Genomic DNA, 24930 nt, shown 5'->3' with positions numbered 1-24930 from the left:
GGGGATGGGGGAGCCAGAACCTGCCGGGTGGGTGCTGAGTAGGGGTTTCAGCCACAGAATGGAGCAGGCAGGGTGACCTCACTCCCGGTGCATGATATCAGCCTTTCCCTCTTGCTGGATTTCCCAGGAGGCCAGAAGCCCAGCAGCAGCTGTGGTTTTGGGAAGGGAAGGGAGGCCTGACCTTGGCCCCACACTGGCTGGCCTTGGCGGGGGATTTCTGGATGGCTCTCGCAGCCTGTCTGCTGGCCCAGAGTGATGGTGGCTGAGTCTGCAGGTCTGGGATCTTGCCTGAAAGCCCCTCTAGCCACCCCAAACTTCAGGCCACCTATTTCCCTGTCTTAACCTGCCCCACCCTCTGTCCTCAACCCCCATCCCACCCTGCTCTTCCCCAAAGATACTGACAAAGCACTTTTGTACAATAAAGTTTAATCACAATTATAAAAATGTGGCGTTGGGTTCGCGCTATTAACATATGTACAGTCCAGCCCAACAGGAAGGGCCCGCCCCCCACCATCCTGGCCTGGCAAAGCCGGAGCTTCCAGACACCAGGGTGGGAGGGTGACCCACAGGGTCTGGCAGGAACAGAAGACGAGGCAGGGTTCCAGGCACAGAGTCCCCAGGACTGGGGGCGGAGGGCCCCCCCCCCAGGGGGAGAACATGGCCACTGCCCCTAGAGACCCCTAAACTGGGGAGGGGTGCACGCAGGGCACAGAGGGGAAGTCCCCATTAACACAAAGCAAGGGGGCTATGCAGCCCCCCGAAGAACAGGATCTGTACAGGCCGGCACCCCAGGTTTCCACAGGAAACAGCTGCTGGCAGCTACAAAACATTTACAGCTTCTTCTCCGCAAAGAAAAAAAATCGGGGTGGGTGGGCAGGGGCAAGAAGGGAAGCGGACGTTGCCTCAAGGGACTGAGGCTCCCTCGCGAGGCTCGGGGCCCCCCAACCCCACATTTGGAGATGGGGCATGTGGGCCCTGCTGAGCCCACTAAGGCTGGGTGGGCTGGGAGCTCAGGGCACCAAGGGGAATAAATAGGGGTGAGGGCACCAGTCCTGCCCCACCTCAGTTGAGGGAGCCGCGGCAGCTCTCGGTGCCACATAGACACGGGATCTTGTTGTCCTCCAGCGGGAACTTGTAGTCATAGGTGATCTCCTCATCCACGCCGATGGGCTGCTTGGAGTAGATCACGATCTTCTTCTGGGACTCGATGGTGATCACCTTGGCATAGCAGTTGGGCTATAGGAAGAGGGCAGCGTGAGTCACGGCCGCCCCCTCGGCTCCTGCCCCATCCGCTCCCCCCCACCCGGCCCCCTGCGCACCGTGCAGCAGTGGTTGATGAACCTCGCCAGGTTGCCACACTTGGTGGCGTCGATGATGGTGTCGTGGTCCACCCGGAACAGGTAGCTGCTGCCAATGCCCTCTTGCACGTAGCGCTTCTCCCGCATGTCGGCCACCATCTAATAGAGGACAGGGTGCGATGATCAGGGGGCTTCCCCTCAGCTTCCTGCCGGGCTAGGCCTGACCCCACTGGCCCCTGTGATGGGGGGTCCAGACAGTCTCCCAGCTGCCACCCCGGGAGCCGCACTGGCCTGTCCTGGATCCACAGCTCTCCCTCTGGCACCCGCTACCCCAAGGCGCTGACTCCTGACTTCGCTTCCAGGACCCCCACCTCCCAATACCTTTGGCTGCCGTTATGACAAGGTCACCCACAGGACCCCAGGGAAGTCTGCACTGGCCACTGGGCAGGAGAAGCAGTCACTGTCTCCTCCTGGAGTGTCTGCCTGGCCCACGGGAGAGCCCCCAGACTCCTGGGGACTGGGTCGGTTCCTGAGATGACAGTGGCCGTTTCACGGACTGAATCCTACTCATCCCTTCTCCCAGGACCCTCTCTCCGAAACAGGCACCCATGGCTGCTGCTGTCCACGCCAGGGCCCACATTCTTGGGTGAGAAGGAGTACCTCATTTCCCAGAAAACAGGACGATAAACCCTCTGCACACTCCCCTTGGGTGAACTCACTCTCTTCCAGGGCTTCAACTGCCAGCTAAGTTGGGGGAACTCCTCCCAAACTTCCATCTCCAGCCAAATCCACCTCAGTGGAACTGCTGGGTGACATCCGGTAGATGTCCCCCGGTCACTGCAACTTCACACGTGCTGACAGGAGCTCATCTTGACCACATCCGCTCCTCCTCGCTCCCTATCTCACTGGCAGCCCTACCTACTCCCAGCTGCTAAAGCAGCACCAAGAAACCATCTCGCCTCGGCCCTCGCCCTCATTCCCCAGAACCAACTCGTTGCCTGGTCCTGCCAGCTACCTTGGACCCACAGACTCCTGCTACCTTGGACCCACTGCCTAGCCCAAGCCTTCAGCCGGGATCTCTGCAACAGCCCCACCCCGCCGTCTCAGCCTCCAGTTCTCTCTGCATGCTGCAGTCAGATGGAGCTTACTAACCTCCAAAGTCCTCTCCTGCTTAACGCTTCGCAGCAACTTTTCTCCTCTCACCGTCGGTCCAAACTCATTAACGTAGCTCCCAAGCTCTGCGGCGTCCGGCCTCCACCGGCCCCCTCCAGCCTCACGCTGCTGCCACTGGCCCTAGTTTTTCCAAGTGGCCATACTGACCTCCTTGCCCTAAGACCATCCTGCCTCCAGGCCTCTGCATGTGCCGTCCTACAGTGGAGAGCACCCTTCCCCTCACCCGGGCCTGGGAGTTGCTCAGCGTCCTTCAGCCCCTGGTTTAAACATCACTGTGCTCCCACCTCCCCTGCCTCCCTGAACACCCCCTTTCGTATCAACCCAACACCATCCTTATGTTTCTTGCTGGATCATCAACATCTAGTTTACTAGTACCCATTTCTAGTTGTTGAAGGAAGGAAGGGAAAAAAAAGAAAAGCAGGTTTCACTGGCTAAGTCTCAGAGCCAGGAGGGACCCCGAGGGCCAGGTGGTTCTCGTGTTGGCAGCCCAGGCTGCCGTCAGGTCAGGGGCTGGGCGTGGGGCCTCACCTGGCGGATGTTCTGACCCACGTATTCGATGACCATCTCGTCAGCTGCGATGGGTTCCATGGCAAAGAGCCCCCACTCATGGATCCGGCTCCGGCCGAATCGGAGCTTCTTCTTCCGAAACTAGAGGGCAGAAGGCAGACTGTGCTGCTGGACGTTCCCCCTCAACCTAGCTGCTGCTTGCCTCTCCTCAGACCTCCAGGGCAGGAGGGTGTTCTGGCCACTCGCCGCCGGCCCACCCCTGGCGGGGGGGGCGGGCTCCACGACGCTGTCTTCCAGTGGCGCCCCTTCCCTCCTCAGTCCCCACTCCTCACCTTGAGCTGGTTTAACTTCAGCAGGTCGCTGTCCATGATGGCGGAGGTGCCGATGGCACTCAGGAGCCGCCGCTGCTCAGAACGGCGCTCCGAAAGCACACGGTTAGTCCCCTGTGAGGTGCAGGCCAGGGAGGAGGTAAGTGACAGGATAACTAACAGGAAGAAGATGCCGCCAGTGGGCAGGTACCAGGGCAGAGCCTCACCTGAGTGTCCGCTCCTTCCAGCTGCCGGGCCGAGACGGGGCACACGTCCAGGTACCTGTCCTTCTCCTTCTTGCTGATGGGGTAGTAGCCTTCGCTGCGGGCCGAGCCTGTCTGGTGCTCGCGGGGCCCATCCTGGGGCCGCCGCTTGCGTTTCGGAGTGCTCAGGTTGGTGAGTGCGGGGTGTTAAGGAAGAGAACGGGGTCCTCACCAGCCAGATCCCTGGGGCTCCGCTCCTCTCTCCCCCGCAGTCCCAGCCCAAGGAGACCTTAGCTGGAGGTCCTGAGCATACTCAGTGTGAGGACAAAAAGATGGAGAGAAATAAATCTTAGATCCCACCTTTCCTGCCACAAAATCTCTGGGAGGCAGAAAAGAGGCACAAAACAGACAGCAATGGTGGCTTGGTAGCCAGGGGAGAAATAAATACCCAAGCTGAACGTGGCAGAGAACTGGACAGGGAAGGAGGCCAATGCAGACCCTAGGAACGATCTCAGGAGGACAGTGCCTGGCTGAGTGACCGCAGGGAAGCCCCCCCCCCCGCCCCCCCGGGCCTGCCTCCCTGTCCTGAGAAGGCCAGCCTCCGGGGCTCAGGATATTGGTGTGATGGACCCAGTGGGTGTCGTTAAGCCAATCAGCCCCACTAGTCTGCTGCAGCAGCCGCTCGTATGTGAGCCGCAGGAAGCCCATGTCCTCCAAGTCCAGGCCCGAGTTCCAAATGTCATACAGGATGGTCATCTGCTCAAACTCGCTGCGGGGCTCAAAGGTGGGGGGCGGCGGGGGCGGGGGGGGAGGTGGCGGCCGCCGGCGCCGCGTGTGGGAGCGGAGGCTGCGCCGCCGGGTGGCGCCCTCGCCGTCGCTGCTGCTGCTGCTGCTGCTCTCCGACGACTCCGACTCCTCCTCCTCCTCCTCCTCCCCATCCTCCTGCCGCTGCTGCTGCTGCTTTGGCTCCTCTGCCTCAGCCACCACCACCTCAGGGGCCTCCAGGACCTCGTCTGCCGGGGAGCTGAAGAGGGCCGCAGGGGCAGGAACTGGCTCCAGAGGCCGAGGGGCCGGCGTGGAGGGCGGCGGCTTGACGGCCAGGGCGTAGTTGTGCTCCAGGAGGATGTGGCTGAGCAGGGGGCCCGGGCGGTCCGCCTCGTCCAATGTCTCTGTGGCCTCTGAGTCGTCGCCAGTGGGCAGGGCAGGCAGCCCGCGTCGGGCTGGGGTCAGAGCCAGGTCGGCCAGCACGGCCAGGTCCACTTCTGTCCCTGGCTCAGCCTCCTCTTCCTCGGTGGAGCGGCATCGGCCTCCAGCCCGGCTCCGGCCTCCTCGGGACACCTCCTCGGGCCAACTCTTGACCAGAGACGCGTGGTCCAGGGGCAGGTTGCGAATGGTCCGCTCCACGGCCCGGGGGACTTTGCGGGAGGCGGGGCCGGGAGACTTGACCTGCGGTGGGGCAGCGGGGGGAGGCTCTGGGGCCGGTACCTCCTCCACCGCAGAGAAGGAGACGGTTTTCCGGCGTTTCTTGGGTGGGGGCAGGAGGGGGATGGGAGAGGAGGGGCGCTCATCGGGGCGGGGGGCGGGGGCCGGGGGCCCAGCCGGTGGCTCTGGGGTTGGCTGGGGCACACTGGGGGGCAGCTCCTCCGTGGAACCTGGGGAGGGAAGCACACAGGGAAAGGGAGAGGGTCAGCTTCTCGGCCGACCGTCAGCACAGATTCGCTACCGGCAAGAACCCGGCCAGCCTCCCTGGGGAGTCCACACCCCAGCTGCCCTCACTCCTCAGCTCCCCAGACACTCCTGCCCTCACAGAACTTCTGGTGCAATGGAGACAATCACATGAAACACATGTGCAGCCCGATCTCTGAAGGGCGGGGGTAGGGGCTCAAAGGAAACAAACACTTGGACTCTAGTCTTTTTACCAAGACTGGCGGTGACAGAACCACATCCAAAAACTAGACACAGAGATCAGACGACTTTCTCTCAGCTGCATTTTATAACCAGGATGCAGTTGTCCAGATCTGAATTAAAGCATCCATTATTTTGACTACAAACAATATTCTTTGTTCAGTGAGGTGAAAAAGATACAATGTAAGAAACAATCTTTTTATTAAACTATTTTATAAAATTGCACTGTGGACCTGCCCAAGTGAGAAAGGGGTCAGGAAGTCTCCCCTCAAGAAGCTGAGGGTGGGGCTTCCCTGGTGGCGCAGTGGATAAGAATCCGCCTGCCAATGCAGGGGTCATGGGTTCAATCCCTGGTCCAGCAAGATCCCACATGCCGCGGAGCAACTAAGCCCGTGCGCCACAAAGACTGAGCCTGCACTCTAGAGCCCGCGAGCCACAACTACTGAGCCAGCGTGCCGCAACTACTGAAGCCTGCGCACCTAGAGCACGTGCTCTGCAACAAGAGAAGCCACCACAATGAGAAGCCCACGCACCACAACGAAGAGTAGCCTCTGCTCGCCGCAACTAGAGAAAGCCCGTGCGCAGCAAAGAAGACCCAATGCAGCCAAAAATAAATAAATTTAAAAAAAGAAGCTGAGGTCCCAAGGATGAGGAGCAGGCGGTGCTGTCTCTCCCCAGCTAACAGGGACAGGGAGCACATCCTCCCTCTGCGGACACCCCCAAGCCTGCTGCTGAGTGCTGGGGTCTGAACATTGCTCAAGGCATGCATAGCCCTTTCCCCAGGGCCCAACCCTGTCCTGCAGACCTGACCCATCCCCATGACCGGTCCACAGACTTGCCCTCTCATCCTAGGTTTTAGCCAGTCAAGCAGGCATGGCCTTTCAGGCCCCCGGCCCTTTGCTCACATGGTTCCCTTTGTTCACATGGTTCCCTTTGTTCGGAATGCCTCTCTCCTTTCGCCCATCCAGAAAGCCCACACGCAGCTTTTGGACCCAGCTCAATGACACCACCTTTGTAAAGACTTCCCCAGTTTCCTCAGACATTGGTAACATCTTCCTCTCAGAACCAGAAGGCTGGTGGTTCTCAACTGCCATCTTCAAATTGGCTGCAGCAGATTAATAGCTAGAATTTTGTGCCAAGCACCAATCCAAGTCTTTCGCATACAGTAAGTACTCATTTAATTCTCACAACGACCCTATGAGGTGAGTACTATATTAATGCCTTCTTACAGATACGAAAGTCAAGGCAGAGAGAGGCTGATAACCTGCCCAAAGTCACCCAGCTAGCAAGTGACAGAACAAGACCTGCATCCCAGGGCAGCCTGGGTTGAGTTTGGGGTCTTACCTACTGCCCCGCACTGCTCTGGACCTCCTAGCCTAGGACTCAGCGGCTACAGGTCTGGTCCTACCACCCACAGAGCTAAAGGGCAGCCAGCACCAGGCCTGGCCTGAGCAAGCAGGCAGTGATCAACATGTATCCACTGCCTCAACCGACACGCCCTCAGCCTCCTGTCTCCCGAGGGTCTGGACACCCCTGGGCTCTCAGCCAGGAGTAACCCACGCTCTGAAGCTAGTGAGGCCCCAGGTGCTGGTCCCCGGTCCCCCAGGTCCTACGAGTCCTCTCACATCCTCTCCTCTCCAGCGCTTTGGGGCGGGCCTCTCCTCTGATCCATCCTCCCAACCTAGCCCACTGGGCCCTCTGGAAGCCTGGCCCTTGAGAACAAATTCCACCCCGCCACCCCCAACTCAGCTTCTTCCCACAGATTTCCCTTTTGATCCCCGTCCTGAAGGAAAGCTGGCAGGGCCTTTCATCATTTAGGGAGGCAACTTTCAGGTTACCTGCCCAGTCTACACAACTCCCAGAAGCCACTGTTTCTACGGCATGACCTACCCCACTCCCTCCCTGCCCCCGGCCATCATTAACTGATGGCTAAATGACCCAAGCCAGCCCAACCAGAAACTTCCCTGAGGATAAGGTTCTAAGATAGGAGGGGGTGGGACTTCCCTGGTGGTCCAGTGGGTAAGACTCCACACTCCCAGTGCAGGGGGCCTGGGTTCGAACCCTGGTCGGGGAACTAGATCCTACACGCATGCCGCAACTAAGAGTCCACATGCTGCAACTAAGAAGCCCTCATGCCACAACTAAGAAGACCGCATGCCACAAGTAAAAGATCCCGCATGCCGCAATAAAGATCCCACGTGCCGCAACTAAGACCCAGTGCAGCCTAAATAAATAAATAAATAAAAATAAATCTTAAAAAAAAAAGAAAGACAGGAGGGAGTCTGTCTGTGGGGGCAGACATCCTCTGATGGAATGGAGAAGCAGAGGAAGACCATTTGCAGGACAGCGCGATGAATCAGAGGGGAAGACAGAAGAAAAGCAAGTCCTAAAGGTGTCCAGGCCCCTGTCCCTGGGATCCACCAGACAAGCCCTCTCCTAGGCTCCTGCCATCGGGCCACACAGGCCTCTATCCAGTTGTGTCCTTGGTAGCTCGGTTTTCCCTACCATTCTCTAAAAGCCAAGGGACCCGCCTTAATTTTCCTCTCCTCTCCCACCTCTGCCATCTACCTAAGGGACTCTGAGAGCCCACCTGTTTGCCAGATTCTCACATTCACTCATCCTCAGCTACCCCCCACCAGTCACACACCCGACCTTGTCACCCCCCTCCACGTTGGACGGTGACACTCTGACCCCTACCCTCTGACCACAGTTCCCCAGGTCCTTTCAGTTCACTCCACTGCACCTGTTCAATTTTCCATCCTCTATTGCCCCGCCCTCTAGCCCATCACCCTGCCCCTAAATTAACTTCATTCTTTGTTGTGCACAGACCACAGCAGCCCTTGCTTTGTCCTCTCCTTTCATGCTACTTTCCGCAGCCTTCCACCACTTCCACCCTGTAGACCCCTAACCCAGAATCCACCGAACCACCTGCCTTCTCTCCTCCTTCACCCCAACCCCCGGCCTCAGCAGGGCTTCTGAGTTGCTGGCTTTCATCCTCACTCCCCACCCTCCTCATACTCCAGGCTTCTACTCCACTCATGCCCCCTCATGCTCAGAAATGTCCTGCCTTCCTACTGAAGAGAGGAAAAGGAGGCCTTCGGCTGAAACGCCACAACTCCCTGCTTCCCCATTTACGGAGAGATCTGCATCCGACCTAGAGCGTCCATCCCCCCCAGGTGTGCTGCTCCAGCAAGTGCTCCTCTCTCTCCTGGTCCATCCACCAGCTCCCTCGTCCCTTCAGTCTCATGTACTCAGAAAAGCTAACCCTCCACCAACCCTGCATTTTCTTGCTGTCTCTCCAATTCCAGTTGGGTAACCTTGAACAACTCACTAAGCCTCAAATTCCTCACCTGTAAAATGGGAGTAGCAGAGATGTTGTGAGGAGTAAATGAGAAAGTGAAATTTGCAACGTGCTAGGCCTGGCACATGGGATCTACTCAATTAACATTAACTAATATTATTAAGTACCACCCCTCAACTGTCTTCTTTCGCAAGAGTAGCTTACCCTTCCAAAAGACTGGTTATCTATCACCTGCCCTCACTCCTTAACACCCCCTAACTTGAGCCATGCTACTGAAATTGATAAGGTCACCAGTGACCTCCTAACTGACAAATCCAACAGACGCTTTTCCTTTTGTGGCCTTCCAATATAGGCCACTCCCTCCTTTTGAAAACCCGAGCTCACTGGTTTCCTTCCCACCTCTCTGATCACTCCTTTTCAGCCTCCTCTGGCTCCACTCTGCCCCCCTATCTCTTGTAAGACAATTAAGTCTCTGGCCCCCTTCTCTCATTCCATACATCCTTCCAAGGTATACACAAGTGTATTCACACCCATACTTTCAAATACCTATAGCATTTCCAGCCTACTGTTTTCTAGAGCTTCAGATCTTTTTTTTTTTTTAAACTTTTTATGTTGGAATATAGTTGATTAACAATGTTGTGGTAGTTTCAGGTGTATAGCTTCAGATCTATTGATCCAACAGCCCACTGACTGTTTCTACTTGGAGGTCCCAGAGGGACATGAAACTTAACCCCAATTAAATGCATCAGCCTTCTTCCTAGTTCTGGTTCTCGAGTTTCCTTTCCTGGTAAGTAGTTTAACCAAGTGGTTCTAAATTTCTCTGAAACCCTCATCCCCACTTCCACTCCCTGCACCTCACTGTAACCACCCTGGCTTTGGTTCAGGCCCTTCGCTTACCTGCATCCTTTCAAACCGTCTCATGAGCTGCCCCACCTCCCTCCTCACCTCTTCCAAATCCCTCCCCCTCCTGTGAGAATGATCTTTCTGAAATGCAAATCTGATCACATCCCACTTTTTCTTCCTACTCTGAAAATGAAAGAGTACTGATATTGCTGCCCCCTGACCTACGATTCCATCGGCTCTTCTGCCACCGACGGACTTCGGAGAGACTGAGAGGCGTCTTAGGATTAATCAGAACCTCAGCTCCTTCTCTCATGGGTTCTGGGCCAGAACAGAGCGCCTCAGTGCTAGGAGGTCTTCCTGTGCTCACTGCCTATCTCAGACCACGGATTCTCAATAATGTTTGAGAGAGATCTCTGGAAGGCCACATGCATCTTTGAAGCATAACTTGAAAACTGAGTTAATTCCACCATAAGAGCAACCTACTCCAAGTTACCACCATTGCTTGCCTTACTTCCTGCAATAGCCTCTTAATCTCCCTGCACGAACTCTGGCCCCTCTCCAAGTTTTCTCTGCACTGCATCTTTTCAAAACACAAATACAACCACGTCAGTCCTCTGATGGCATTCCACTGCCCTCAAGATAAAGCCCAAATTCCTAGTGTGGCCTACTCATTTTGCATGATCCAGCCCTCGCTCATCTCTCCAGTTTAGGCCACCCCAGCTCCCCCTCACTCTCAGCTCTCCAGAAGATTAGCTTTCTTTTTTGTCTTCCAACATGCCATTTACTCTGCCTTGGGGCCTTTGCACATGCTAATCACACCCTCCTGCCTGCTTTGGCTTGATTTCAGCCTAATGGTGCTTCAGCAGAGAAGACTTCCTCACAGATATGCCCAGGTTCTCAGAGTACCCTGTACTTTTCTTTCATGGCTCTTACAGCGTGTAGTCACAGATTTTCTTAAGTATTATCTTAAGTAGAGATTAAACTGTCTCTCCCTATAGACCGTAAGCTTCATGACAGTGAAAACAGTGCCTACTGTGCATACCATCACATCCCTTGCACCCACTGTAAGGATTCAATAAGTAAGTATCTATTGCCTGAAGGAACAGTTCACTCAGCAAGACACATTACACGCGTGATATAAAATAACAACTGAATGTACAAATCCACAAAGGAAAGCAAAGACAGAATTAAGTTCTGAGTTTATGTTGTTAATAGTTATTATCTATCCAATTTGACCATTTAATCAGGCATATACTACACATTAAGGAAGAGGCTTAAGAAAAATTGGTAGGAGAAATGTACTAAGTTGGGAGTTCTCTCTTTTACTTATTTGGGAAAAGATCATTCTGTTTTACTTTAGTAGCCAAACACCCTGGTCTAACTCTGAAAACTGTACATGGCAGTGCAGTTTGAGTGTGTTAGGCCATAAATGTCTCCAAGGGAGGAGTGACAGGAGATAGTGACTTCCATCCAATTTTGTATGTTTTCCAACAAAGTCACACACTCGTATACAATTAATAAACGTCAACCACACTGTTCCCATGAAGACAGACACACACATACACAAAGACTACAACAACAGTTCCACACCACCTACCTGCAGGTCTTGCTGGAGACTTCTCCTGTTCGGGGAGAGGTGTGACTGGGGAGTCTGCAACCCTTTCTGGCTCAGGCTCCTCCGCAGGTGCTGACAGGGGCACGGGGACATCTCTGGGGGGCGATGATGCTGAGGGTATGGTTGCTGGCTGCTCCTCTTCCTCTTCTTCTTCAGAGGAGGACTCAGATGATGAGGAGGACGATGAGGAAGAAGATGAAGAAGATGAAGAAGATGCGGAGCTGGATGAGCTGCTGCTCTCCGAGTCCGATGCGCTATCATTCTCACCATCTGAGTCAGCATACAGAGAACATTTGGAGGACGAATCGCTTTCGTCGTCCTCGCCTGGAAATCCAGAAGGGGGAATCAGGCGAGGTGAGAAGACCCCTCGCTTGGTCAAGCCGTGGGTTCATTCACTGACTCACTACTAGGGATATGTTAGGCTCCATGCTAGGTGCTGGGGATTCCTACCCTCAAGGAGTTGGAGAAGCACCCAATCTGTCCACAGTGTGATAAACTTCAGTATGAAGGGCTAGTGGAGCAGGCAAAGGGAAGCCCTGGATTCTGCCTGGTTGATCGAGTCAGGGAAGGCATCCCTGTGAAGGAGATGCTGAAGTCAAGAAGGACAAGGAGTCCACCCAGCAGACGCGGGGGCTGAGTGGGGACGTCAAAGGTAAGAGAAGATGGTGCCCCTGGAGACTGGCAAGCAGCCTTGCCCTAACCACCAAAGCTTCTCCCAAAGTGGGTCTTATAGACACTGCCTGGACAACAGACTCTGAAAAAGGATTCCAGGGTAAAATAAGCTTAGAAAATGTTATATGGTCTATGCTTCTGGGAGTGGTAATACATTGGAAGGGCTCTAAGAAATTAAGAATTTCAGAGTCTTGGAGGAACATAATCAAATAGGGGTCTGGAGAATGGCAAGATGAAGCTGAACAGATAAGCAGGAGCTAGATCACAAATGGCCTAAGGCATCAGGCTGAGAAGTCACCTGTGGAAGACAGGGAGCCAGGAAGAGACTTAATGGGGGAGAGTAACAGGGTCAGGTGTGCATTTTAGGAAAGATTCCATGAGCAGGCTGGAAAATGGATTGAAATGAGAGGGATGGAAACAGAAATGGGGAAAACAGTCAAAACTGCTGCAGAAGGCTTCCCAGGTGGTGCAGTGGTTGAGAATCCGCCTGCCAATGCAGGGGACATGGGTTCGAGCCCTGGTCTGGGAACATCCCACATGCCGTGGAGCAACTAAGCCTGTGCGCCACAACTACTAAGCCTGCGCTCTACAGCCCGCAAGCCACAACTACTGGAGCCCACGTGCCACAACTACTGAAGCCCGCACACCTAGAGCCCGTGCTCTGCAACAAGGGAAGCCACCACAGCATAGCCCGCTCGCCACAACTGGAGAAAGCCCGCGCGCAGCAACGAAGACCCAACACAGACAAAAAATAATTAATTAATTAATTAAACAAACAAACGAAAAAAACTGCTGCAAACTCTGAGTGAGAAAGACAGGAGAGCAGGAACAAGGGAGGTGACAAATTCAAGAAACACTGAAGCGGTAAAACGGACAGGAATTGGTGACCAAGTGGATGTGTAGGGGTCTGCACCGCTCACTCTTAGCAGATGACCTCGCCCTCTGCTTTCCTGAGAGAGAGGCTCTCAGATCACCGTTCTCATGATTCTGGCCTCTGCTGAAATGGCACCTCTCAGAGGCATCCCTTCACCATCAGATGTAAAACAGTCCACCTTTCCCCTGTTCCCTGACCCTGTCACTCCCTACCCCGTTACCCTAGTTCATCTTCTTCAAAGCAAGTATCTCTACTTGAGGTGCTACTATTTGTCCACTAGTATGTCAAGTCCCCGCCTCCCCACCTTGACCGATCGTAAGCTCCAAAAAGGCAGGGACCACATGTGTCTTGGTCGTTGATATGTCCCTAACACCTAGAATGGTGTCTGGCACACGGGAGGGGCTCGATATCTAATTCTGAGCAAAGGAATAAAAGAGAGACTGAACCGTGTACTCAAGCCTCAATAAATGTGGAGGAACAGACAGGTGTTCAACTGAAGAACAGGGGTGTGTGTGGTGCCAGCAGCTGCAGCGAGGGGAAGAAGGAGGCACAGCTCGGTGGCCGGGCCTTAACGGAAGAGCAGTGCCCAAAGGGAGAAAGGCACAGTGGGGCAGCAGGAGAATGCAGCCCCCTTATCTTGGGAAAATAAATGGGCTGTACTGGGTTGTCTTCAGGGGAGAGCATGGTTCAGAGGTAAGCAGGAGGGAGTGTTCTGGGTATTGTTTACAGTGGGCCAAGGGTTCCAAAGGATAGAGCTAAAAGGCAGTTGTTTGGGGGGAAGGGAAAGATGGCCAATCAATCCAGCAGGCAGGTTACGTGGGCTCAGAAAGGGCTGGACAGGTGGCTGGTCCCTCCTTCCCCAGAATTTGACGGTACTCTGTGTGTGCTTACTGTCTGATGCCTCTGTCTCCTTCGCAGCATCCATGGCTTCTTCACGCTCTTCATCGTCCTCATCTTCCTCCTCGTCCTCCTCATCCTTAAGGAAAGGGACAAAGGGGAATTAATAGAAGGACAACTGGTCCTCCAGGAAGCACAGCTACCAGGGCTCCAGCCCAGAGAGAAGCTGGCTACGGCGGCAGGAACTCAGGACGTAGGCTCTTGGCAGGGACCGGGTGCCTCAGCTCCTCACCTTCTCTGACGAGGACTCCTGGGATGCCTCCTCCCCCTCGCTGTCCAGAGCAAAGGACTTGCGGTGCTTGCCCTGGGTCTTGCTTCGCTCTTCATCTCGTTTTGGGGGCTTGGTCCCCGGACGTCCTGGTTCTCCAACCTCCTTCTCTCGCTCAGCGTCTAGGCCCAGATGAGTAGTGCAGTTTACCATCAGCAGTAGTAGCCCTACCCTGGGAAAGGAGCTCTGCACACACCATCACTGATCTTTCGCAGAGTCCCACAACACACACCTCATTTTACAGACAAGAAGGTGAAGCTCAGCAGAGAAACATAAAAACTGCACATTTTACTTCACATTTTACAGTTTTAAACACATTGCACCCATTTTATCTTTCATCTTTTTCTGCAATGGGTGGAAGAGTGAGGCGATTTTGTTATGTCTGGCCCAAAAAAATAGTACTAAGGCCAATGGGTCTCCAGGGAAGCAGATCAGACTCAGTAAGGAAGTTTCCCGCCACGGAAGCTGTCAACCTATAGCTCAGACTTAGACAAACTGGTAGGAAGGGTGTTAAGAGCGCTTAAGCATTAGATGGTAACCTTGGGTAGATAACCTCTTTTAACCTCGCGATTATTCCTCTCTTATGGGGAAAAAGTGAAATACAGAAAACTTACGTCAACATACCAGAAATAAAAACCACAGCTAAAATCCAGGGATAACCCTACCTGAAGCTTCTCACATCTCAAAGAACTGCTTTACTATAATCTGTTGCAATTCTTCACTTGGCTCCTTGCCCTCAAGACACCTTCACCCCTTCATCCCTGCCTCCTGCTTTCCTATCAGAATAGAAGCAGCTGTTTCTCTCCTTTCTGCTTCACCTGACCTCCCACTCACCATCTTCATCTTCCTCGGCTGGAGTAGAAGGCCGGGGCCTCTTTTCCTCACTGGCCTCTGAAATTTCCGAAGGCTCTTTTCGCTTTACCTGGGAGATGAAAAGAGATGGTGCCCTTTAAAACCCAAACACTCATGGTTCCCAACCACCCTCACTCCAAGGAAGGGAAGCCCCCCTTCAACCCCTCTCCCCACGCAACTAGGCAAGATCACAATTCTGGGTACCTTGAAAGAAGGCAGCCGCAGGGCTCCTCGCAGTCCTGACCCAAAGGCGAAGGCTTCGATGCCGGTGGTGCCCCCACTCTTGGCCCAGTCCACCAGCGACAGCAGGCCTGGCTCTTTGAGCTTTGTCTTCTCTTTATCCTCCTCCTTGGCTTGCTGTTTAGCTGCATTCTGGAATGGCTGCAGGCAGTAGGGGGACCGAGCTCCAGAACCCAGGCGCTCCCTCCTGCCTCAGAACCACTCCCAGGCCCCAGGAATACAGAAATGCATCTACTCACTTCCCCATCTGACACACATCTATGCCACACCTCCCTCGCACCAGCCCCTGTACAGGCATTTTCTCGAAAGTCCACTCATTCAGTCCATCAATCTTATGAAGCTGCTACTATTATTCCCACGCTACAAATGGAGACCCTGCAGATTGATGCCCAGAGAGATTTAAGGGCTTCGTCCACCACAAGGAAGCAGTGGAACCAAGACAAAGCTCTTCTGACTCTCAGACTCCTGCTTCTTCTACTGTTTTGTGTGCCCCACAACTCCCCTGGGCCCAGCTGTGCGTGCCACCGAGTGCCCACAGTCTCTCTCTCCACTTGCCCCAGTCACCTCTCTTCTCTATTCTGAGCTGTGTAGCCTGAAGAAGCTGGAGGTCTATTCCCTCCAGTGGAGCCCCAGGTCTCCCCAGTCCCAGGCACTGGCCCTCACCTTGGCCTTCTCTTCCTTGCTCTCCCACCACTGGTCAAAGGCTCCAAAGGCCACATTCTCCACCATCTTGCGGTTGAGGTCTCGCTGCATGATGCTCTTCATCTCTTGGACTAGGGTGGCCAGCACACGGCCCACGGTGCCTGCCGATGGCAGGGCCTTGCCCTCTGCCAGCTCTGCGTCCTCCCTGGGAGGCAGCCTGGCCTCTTCTCCTGAGACTGAGGAGGAGGGCAGGGGCTCGGCTGCCATGGGCAAAGGCAGCTGGTAGGCCTCCCGGGAGTATGCCCCTCGGCCTTCTTGCCCTTGCGTGTACAGAGCATATGGTAGGCCATAGGCTGCCTCTTGCGGGGGTGGGAATGGGAGGAAGGCCTCCGCAAAAGCCCCACCAGGGGGACCAGCTGAGGCAGCGGTCAATCCTTTGCCCTGCCGCAGTTGGTGGAGCCGGGTTAACATCTGGGTCTGCATCTGGAAGGACATGGGCATCCCTCCCCACTGAGCCCCAAGTCGATCCATGAGCTCTAAGGAGTTCACAAAGTCATAGATGTGGGGGGGTGGTGGAGGAGGTGGGGGGTACTCGGGGGGCGGTGGCCCATCAGGTCGGGGTGGGAGGAGATAGGCAGGCTGGTGGGGAGGGTAAGCAAGCGGAAGGGAAGCCAGGTACGGAGGGGGAGGGGGAGGAGGAGGGGGAGGAGGGGGAGGTTGCTGGGGGGGGGTTGGGGCCGGAGGGGGTGAGCCGCCCCTGTCATCGTCGGAGATTTCCATGTCCTCTCCAGAAGAGCATGGAGAAGCCTGTAGGGGTGCAGAGGACGGTCACAGAAAGCTACTGCCTGTTCCTTGGGCTTTTCCTCAAATCTCTGTTCTCTTGCCTAGTTCCCTTCCTTCTCCCAACCCTGCCTCCTGGATCCCAGGGACTTCCCCTGGCTGAGCCCAACCTCACCTGGTTCTGTCCGTTGGCTTTGGGTGACTCCCGGGTAGCTCCTGGTTCCCCACTCCCTGTAGGTGCCACATCCTCAAAATTCGCCGGGGCTGGAGGGGGTGTGCAGGGCCCGTGACCTGACCCAGAAGGAACCTCGCTCCCTGTGTCCCTAGCCCCAGGGCCCGTGGTACTGTTCTCTTCCTCTTCCTCGGTGTCAGAAGCCAGGAAAGAAAACTTGGAACGCTGCTCCTTCAACAACATCTCAATGCGGGAATCCAGGCTGCTGTGCTGAGCGAAGGGCACACTCTCATTGGTGGTCTCTGGGGCCGGAGAGCCGGAACGGGCAGGTGAGGCTGGGCGGGGGGAGGTCCGAGCTTCTTCCCTCTCAGGGCTGGGCCCCCCACCACCCCCGCCTCCACCAGGTTCTGGAGGCTCTGGGGGTGGAGCTTCTGAGGCAGGAGGCCGGTAGTCCTGGTCAGCTGGCCGGTTGGGCTCAGGGGGCAAGTAGGAGGTGTAGGAAGGTGGGAAGCGCTCAGCTGTATTTTCGGCAAAAGGTGCCCCAGGGGGCTCCTCCCGGGTTGCCCGGCGGGGTGGGTAGGAAGCATGGCGTTGGTAGCGATTCCAGCTTTCATAATATGCTGGGTAGTTTGAGTCAGAACCACGAAAATGAGAGGATGAGGAAGAAGAGGACGATGAAGAGGACGAGGCCAACGAGGAGGAAGAAGAGGAGGGTGCGGCGGTGGCGGCAGTGGTGGTGGAGACAGCTGCAGAGGTGGTCGTGGGGGCTGAAGACGCAGAGAAATGGCGGCGGGAGAAGGAATCTTGGTAGCTGTTCTCTGACCGCCGGGGCTTGAAGGAGGCTGAAGTGGTGCTGGAGAAAACGTGCAGAGGGGTTAGCTGTGTTCAGCTCCGCATGCCCCAACCCCAATGCCCCGCTGTCAGTACCCAAAACCCCTCTATGCTGCCCCCAAAGGAAGATCTACACGCTACTGGGTTCCTAGCTAGAGAGTAAATTCCCTGAGGACAGGGATTTGTTGGCTGGATCCAGAGAAACTAAGGCAAATTACTCCCAACTCCCTCTTAGAGACTCTAGGTTTCTTCTTCCCAGTGGCAGCTCCCAGAATCTGGGGGTCCCAGAGGGTGTTTCCGCTGTACCTGCTGGAGTAGGCAGAATCCTGAGAGTAGGGGGTGCTGCCCCGAGACGTGTAGGGGGTTCCTTGGGAGGACTGAGGGGTGAACTGGCCGAAGGAAGATGGGGTGTCTTGTCGGCTGCTGGAGAAGCTCGTGTCCTGGGAGCAGGGGGTGCCATTGCCAGGAGTGCCCACCACAGCAGTGCCTGCTGGGAAGGCAGCTGTGTCGGAGGAGGAGCGGCGGCGGGATTCAGTCTGGAGGGAGAGAGTGGAGCAGGGAAAAAGGAAAAGAGATCAAGCACCATTTGACAATATGCCCTTCACCAAACCAAGAACCCCAATTCCCTGCTTTTTGAAAAAAGCTAGGCCTCTTTTCCTTGGCTTTTCCTATACTTAACAATGAAGTCCAGAACCTCCCAAAGGCTGCTTCTGGCATCTGCGCACCGGGCCCATGTGGCTAGGGCTAAAGCAACCACAAGCTTCTCACCGTCTCAGTGGCTGCACCAGAGCCTTGGAACTTCTCACTCAGGGCCTTGCCCCCAGTGGGCACTGTCTGAGGGGTGTAGGAGCCATTGACTATCAGTTCATAGTACTTCATTCGTTGTTGTCCTGGAGGGAGGAAAATGGGAACCAACAGAGTCAGATGGAGGAAACAACTCCTTTCTGATTTTGTGTCCCCACACTTCTTTCTCGGGCCTCAAGTTTCCTAAGATTTCTTGGAGTCTTGGGTTTGAGGCTTTCAGTCCTTCTACCTCATCTCTACCTAATAACTACTACAGATAATGTATTGGGTGACATTTCACAGTTTACAAAAATACTTCTAACATGCGTTACTATGTTGGATGATCACCAGGAGAGAGAAGCATCCGTACCCCTATTTTACTTTATAGGCTTAAAGAAAACTAACCTGCACAAAGTGGTAAAACTAGAATTCAAACCCAGTCGTCTGATGCTACATCCCACCATCCTCTTCATCCTATAAACTAAAGTTGCAAAATGGCAGCCTGAAGGCTAAACGCAGCCCACCATTGTGTTTTATCTGCCCTACACAATCACTTAAACTATTGGCAAGGGCAAGGGAGGAATGCAATATTTAAAACCCAGGAGATTTCACACAAGAACCTAGATTTCTGGCTTTAAGAAAAACTATCTATGTTAGTCCTCATTCCCACCTACAAACTGGCTAATGCCAACTAACAGCTGCCTCCTTCCGATGCCACTAGTATGCCACAGTCCCCACCCCTCCCTACTGCTCCTTAGCACAGAAGCCCAGACTGCTTCACTCACCTATACAGATCCCTAATTCTCAATCCAAAATTTCAAAACCTCGTGTTTTTAGAATTTGGTGTCAAAACCTGACATCAGGCTATTTACTATAGTTCTTATTCATCCTACCTAGTGTGACCCTTCATACATTTTCTTGCAAATACAGTCATACATTAGACTAAAGGGTGCTGCCCCAACCCTGCCAAAGACAATACACAAAAAACCGTATCTGGGGACTTCTTTGGTGGTCCAGTGGTTAAGACTCCACGCTCCCAGTGCAGGGGGCCCGGGTTCGATCCGTGGTCAGGGAACTAGATCCCGCATGCTGCAACTAAGAGCCCGCCATGCCGCAACTAAAGATCCCGCATGCTGCAAGGAAGATCCCACGTGCTGTAACTAAGACCCGGCAGTAGCCAAAATGAATAAATAAGTAAGTAAATAAATAAATAAACGTTAAAAGAACAAAACAAAACAAAACCCGTATCTGTACCATAAACTCTCTGTAAAATTCTGATGTCAGAAACACACCTGGCCCAAAGGTTTCAGATGAGAAATCATGAACCTGATCACCTGCCTGGCCCCAATAGGCATTTGCGTGTACCATCTCTGCCAGAGCCCAACCGTGGGCAGCAGGCAACGGAGAACTCACCTTTGATGTCAAGCTGGGCATGGATGATGTTGCCCATGACGGAGGTAAGGTGGAGGTTTTTGACTGTTTCCTTGGCTCCCCGAGTGCTGGTGAAGAGCACACGGGCTAGGCCCAGGTGCTTGCGAGTACGGGGGTGAAGAAGGATCTCTACCTCTTCCACCTCGCCATACTTTCGGCACATGTCCTTCAGGAAGGTCTCCCGCACGTTGTCATTCAGTCTTGCGAAAGTCACTTCTTTCAGCGGGATCTGTCCGATATAGAATTCATCCAGCTGTGGAAAGGACAGTAGTTAAGTCCAGCATCTAAATACTGACCACTGCTCCTTTGCCCTTTGGGAAATTTTAGCGAGATCCATGAGGCCAAGAGAGATAAAACTGGGAAACTACGAGGCAAGGGAACGGGGAAGGGGGTCCCAACAAGGGATACATCAGTCTTGACCCATCTCTTCCCTGAATTCTTCTCACCACAGAATAATGACAAGAACCAGGAAAAGAAACGCACACACTGAAAACTAAACCTCCATGGAAATAACTAGTTATATAGAAATAATTCACCAGTTCAGCTCTTACTAAGTCATTACCAAGGACTGGGCACTAGGAATACAAAGATGTGAAAAAAAGAGATTCCTATTCAGAAAAGTAGACAACACAGACACACACAATCGCAACATGACAAAACAAGTGTCAGCAAAGGTGGAGACAGGGTGTTTGGGAGCCCAGAGAAGGAAACCTTTGTTCAGAGTGGAGGCAGGAAAGAATTCATAAAGATGGTGCCATTCAAACTGGGCTTTTCGGATAAACCGGAGTTCACCAAAATGACAGGACCTGCAGGGCAGAGAACTATAAAATAACATGACATTGCCTAGAAACTGCAAAGTGTGTGGTAGGACGGAACACAGGCATGCAGTATCGAGGCAGGAGATGAGGCTTAGCCAGATGAATAATCATACACACCAATGCACAAAAAACGTGGACTTGGCAGCAAAAGTAAAATAAAAGAACAGTAAAACCAGAGACAAATAACAGCAATAAAATGGAGAAGAGAACGGAGACGAGGAAACCAGGGGAAATGAATACGAGTCTGTATTAAAGGAGTGGCAGCAGAAATAGAAAAATTAAGGTAAAAAGAGACGTGTTCAGAAAAAAGAGTCAGCACGACTTGGTGACACATTAAGGACAGAAGAATCATAAGATGACTCCCAGGTTTCTAGCTTGTGCAGCTGAGTAGATAGTGTTGCCAGTCATCAGTAAAAGGAGAGTAGAAAGAAGAGCAGGACTAAGGGGGTGAAGATCATTGTTTTACATCTCTTGAGCTTGAGGTTTCTGTGGGGCCTCCAGATGGAGCTGTCCCTCCACCAAGCGTATAAGTCTGGGGTTCAAGAGACTGATCTTGGCTGGGATCAGAGATTTGGAAGTCATCAACATTTCAGTGATAGTCAAAGTTGTGGGTGGGAAAGAGATTGTCCAGGACAAGTGCACAAAGGGAAAAAAGTGGGATGAGAGAATCCCACAAGTGACTTATTTAAAAAGGAATAATAATAAAGAATTAGCGAAGGAGACTAAGAACCACCAGTTTCCTAGGACCAGTGCTCCAAGGCCTGATGAGTCTCCTGCCTGGACAGGGACATGGGAATCCTCTGAGGAAACGAGACGGAGAAGGGGCGAGGAACAGAGGACTCCAGGGGTGGAGTCCCTGGTGTTGTCACTCCCCTTAACTGAGAAACTGCAGCGACACACAGGGCACTGTTTTGCTACGCGCTGTCTACAAGTACACAGTGACAGGTGTAGCAGCTAGACCTGTCTTCATCCTTCAGAAAGTTAACACCCTTGCTTGAGACACCTCACCTATATCTTTCTAGAAAATAAACACATCTCCTGTCCAGAACAACTCAGTCTCACAGCCTCAGAGATTATTAGATCTGGCTGTGATCCTTTCATTGGAAAACTCCCTTTTATTACACTACACTTAGACTGGACTACCAGGATGGATCCTCCACACCCTCCAAGGGCCACCAGACCAGGGGACTAGCAGACACGTACCTTAAACTTAGGGACTGGGAGGGAAAAGTCTCTGTTTTTGGACCTGACGTGGCAACGGGGGTCTTGGAGGTCTTCCACTGGTATATACTTTGAGTCCTAGGAAGAAAAGCAGAAACAGAAAGACAGCTCAAGGTGAAATCAGTGTTGAGCTCTAGAGCCCATTTGAAGACCCATATGCAAAAGAGCTGGGTGCTGGCTGCCCGCTTTAAAGAAGGCAGGCTATGGGTATGGGAGTTCTAGGTGCTGAACAGAGGTAACAGAGAACGGGGCTTGAGTTCCCTAGATGGTAAGGAAAAGCCTGGGGCACTCACGTTGACACTGAAGTGGATTCCATCGTATCGGTACACCTTTTGAGAAGGCCTGCGCAGGGCAGGGTCCAAGGCAGGATCCACGATGAGCTTGTAGTTCCTCCACTGGAAGCTCGGGGCCTTCTGCCCATCTCCCCCACCTTCCTGATCCATCTTTGCTCATTTACACTGTCAGGAAAGAGGAATACGCAAGAGGGCTCAGGACTTAGGCCTGCCTCCCTTGCTGCCCCTCACCGACTAGCCCCGACTCCAGGTACCCTCATCACCCCAGTTTCCACACCTCACCATGACCCGAGGCTCCCCCAGATTTTCTCCCAAGTACCTTCTTTCACCGCAACACCCCATTCTCTCTCCACCTCCCAACTCTCTCCTCAAGGCCCCAGGCCCATCTCGCGCCCCCTTCCCTTCCCGCTCTCCCTAGCGCGCGCCCCACTTGGCCTCGGCACAAGACCCCTCCCCCGCCCCCTGGCAGGCCCCGCCCCCTCCCGCCTCCTCACCGGCCAGCGGCCCAGGCCAAGCCCGGCTCCCGCTCCCACACACCGGCTCCCGTCCCCGCGCCCCGATCCTCTGGCCAAGAGGTGGCACCTCTTCGGGGCGTTGGAAACACCGCGAGACCGAGCCCGAGACCCGGCTTCGGCCCCGAATCTGGGCGGGGGGTGGGGGAACGCGCGCCGCTGCCCTCTTCTCCCGCCCCGGCGCGTTCTGCCCCCCCACCTCCGCGCACGCGCGGCGCGGCCCCACTCACCCGCGAGCGGCGAGCGGCTCCCCCTCCCCCCACCCCGCGCGGCACCTTAGCGGCGCGAGGCGGTGGCGGCGGCGGCGACAGCGCGAGACCCGGCCCCGCAGCGGTGGCGGTGGCGGCGCCCCCCCACCACCACCTCCCCGGCGCGCGCACCAAACACCACCGCCACCTGCGCGAGGCCCAGCGGGCACAGCTTCTATATTCGCACTTTCGCCACGGGCGCCGCCGGGAGACCCACGGGGCCGAGGACAGCGGCTTCGCCTCGGCCAGCGCGCTGTAAGGCTCAAGAGTTGCGGCCCAGGGAGCCTGGAGATTGGCCGCATCCCCCGGAGAGTGGGCTTCACCACGGCTATCCAGCTGCTCTGGCCTGGGGTCCTTGACGAATCGGCGGCGACGAAAGCAGCGACTAATCCCTGAGGATAAGGGGGCGGGGCGGAGGGGAGGAGGCCAGCCAGAGCTGGGGAGATTTGAGTGGCGCGTTGAACAGGCGCAGATTCGTCAGGCGGGCGGGGCGAATCAGTAGACAGGATGCGCGCTCCTTTGCTCTTCTAACCTGCCGCTTCCTCATGCGGCCAAAGGTCTGGGAGGCTGCAGATTCGCCACAAGTCCTGGCCTCAGCTGTTGCCTCCCTTTAACCGCCTTGGTGGAGTCAAGAAAATAATGCCGTGGTTAGCCAAGCCCTGTTGGCAGAGTGGGCCACTTTTCCTGGATCTTCCTTACTAGCACAACTCAGAGGACTGCTCAGTTCTGACCTGGGAGAAATGGCTACAGAGTCCGATGAGGATTTTCAGCCGAGTATAGAGAGGCCCGAATAATTCTGAGGAGGAGCCGGCCTAGCGAATCTGCGAATTCCTTCGTGGGCGGGGCCAAGGCGCCGCGCGCAGAGGGCGTGGTCAGCGTGTGGAGCCGGGCGTCGCGGGGGCGCTTCCTGTAGGACCCTCCGAAACCGGGGTGGGCTGGGAGCGGCGCCCGGGAGGTGGAAAAATACTACCAGCAACGGTGACTCAGGCTGTTTGGCGCCGCACGTAATGCAGGGAGCGTTTTCCTCCCGTTAGCCTCCTTGGGCCGCTAGCTGTTTAAGATGCCCATTTGACAGATGGGGATACTGAGGCCTTCAGAAGGTGCCGCATTTTGCCCGTACTGGCACGCCATTAATGATTAAATCTTTGTCTCAAAGTTATGTAATAAGGCCGGTGGGCCCTAAAGGACCTTGAACCGGTCCTGTAAGAAACGATAAACTAGGTCGTACTTGAACTTGGGTGGGTTGGTCGATTCCCCGGGCGTCGTGGTCCCAGTGCCTGCCGTTTTCAGCTGTGCAACCCTCTGCCCCCCGCCCCCCTTCGCTTACGCAGTCCCGCCGCTCGAGGGCAGCACCAGCCCGGGCTTAAACCTCGGACCCTGGGGCTGAGGTCGCCCTGATCCTGGGCACCGTTTTTCTTAGGCTTGGATGCAGGCATCTAGGTCTCAGGGTAATGGCACTCCCAGGCACTGCCTGTGCTGAGGATGCTCTAGGTTCCAGACTTCTCTCAGTACTGTATGACCTTGGGCGAGTCATTAACCACCTCTTAAAGCTTCAGATTCTTTCTCTGAAAATGGATGTTAAATACTGTCATGCGGAACTATTGTAGGCATTAAAACTGTGGGAAAGGCCCTTGAGGCCTGGTTCATGCAAATTCACAATTTTATGGAACAGAGAAAGAGAGATTTGTCCATAGTCTCACCAAAAGAATCCTTCTGGGAGAGGATTAGGACCCTTTACAAATTTGAGGAAAATGAGGCTGAAAAATTAAATTTATAATGGAAACATGGGTGATGAGATCAGATTCCTTTCTCTTGTCCCAGTTGAAAGATATTGGTTCCTTTTCTTAAATAAAACCATTCCCCATGGGATGGTAAAAGTAGTCCAAGTTTTCACTGACTAGCTGGGTGGCTTTGGGCAAGATCCTCAGCCTTCTTAGGCTGAAGCTTCCTTACCTCTGAAACGGTAATGATAAAGACTTGCCGCTTGAGGTGATTTTTAAATAAGTTAAGTAGGCTAAATAAGACTACCTATGAGAAGCCCCTAGTATGTAGTAGTCACTCAAGAAAGAAACTTACGCTAAAAGAAACTTATACTAAATCCTCAATGGACGATATAAGAGACCCTGGGCTCAGTAACAAGAGTGCAAAAGCCTTTAGCCTTAGAATAACTCAGTCTCCACATTCAGAAGCTACTGGCCCCTGTCAGCACCACAAGGGGGTCATACCTGGAACCTCCTCTCCTC

At 54.3% G+C, this 24930-nt stretch overlaps 1 protein-coding gene across 6 annotated transcripts; it reads right to left on the bottom strand.

Moving 5' to 3' along the window:
* Positions 1-409: 409 nt before the first annotated feature.
* SETD1A (SET domain containing 1A, histone lysine methyltransferase) lies at positions 410-24930 on the bottom strand. Of its 6 annotated transcripts, none has more exons than XM_082360815.1 (19): positions 22670-24930; positions 21928-22092; positions 21617-21712; positions 19578-19848; positions 18150-18271; positions 17688-17917; positions 16554-17403; positions 15620-16405; positions 14921-15097; positions 14699-14786; positions 13829-13986; positions 13591-13675; positions 11136-11477; positions 4107-5141; positions 3514-3686; positions 3311-3421; positions 3000-3119; positions 1320-1457; positions 410-1236 (listed from the first exon to the last, which is right to left on the bottom strand). In XM_082360815.1, the coding sequence occupies exons 2-19, from the start codon at positions 22075-22077 to the stop codon at positions 1063-1065; spliced, it is 5106 nt and encodes a 1701-aa protein (XP_082216941.1). In that variant the 5' UTR covers positions 22078-22092; positions 22670-24930; the 3' UTR covers positions 410-1062. The 6 variants fall into 6 exon arrangements, with proteins under 6 accessions (XP_082216941.1, XP_082216942.1, XP_082216944.1 ...); XM_082360816.1 differs by having other exon boundaries at positions 11136-11423; XM_082360817.1 differs by lacking the exons at positions 410-1236; positions 1320-1457 and adding an exon at positions 2073-2852.

The sequence above is a fragment of the Balaenoptera borealis genome (assembly GCF_965194805.1).
Source record: "Balaenoptera borealis genome assembly, chromosome: 16".
NCBI classification, from domain to species: Eukaryota; Metazoa; Chordata; class Mammalia; order Artiodactyla; family Balaenopteridae; genus Balaenoptera; species Balaenoptera borealis.
The sequence above is the reverse complement of the archived record's forward strand: the minus strand, read 5'-3'. Positions and strand labels throughout refer to the sequence as shown.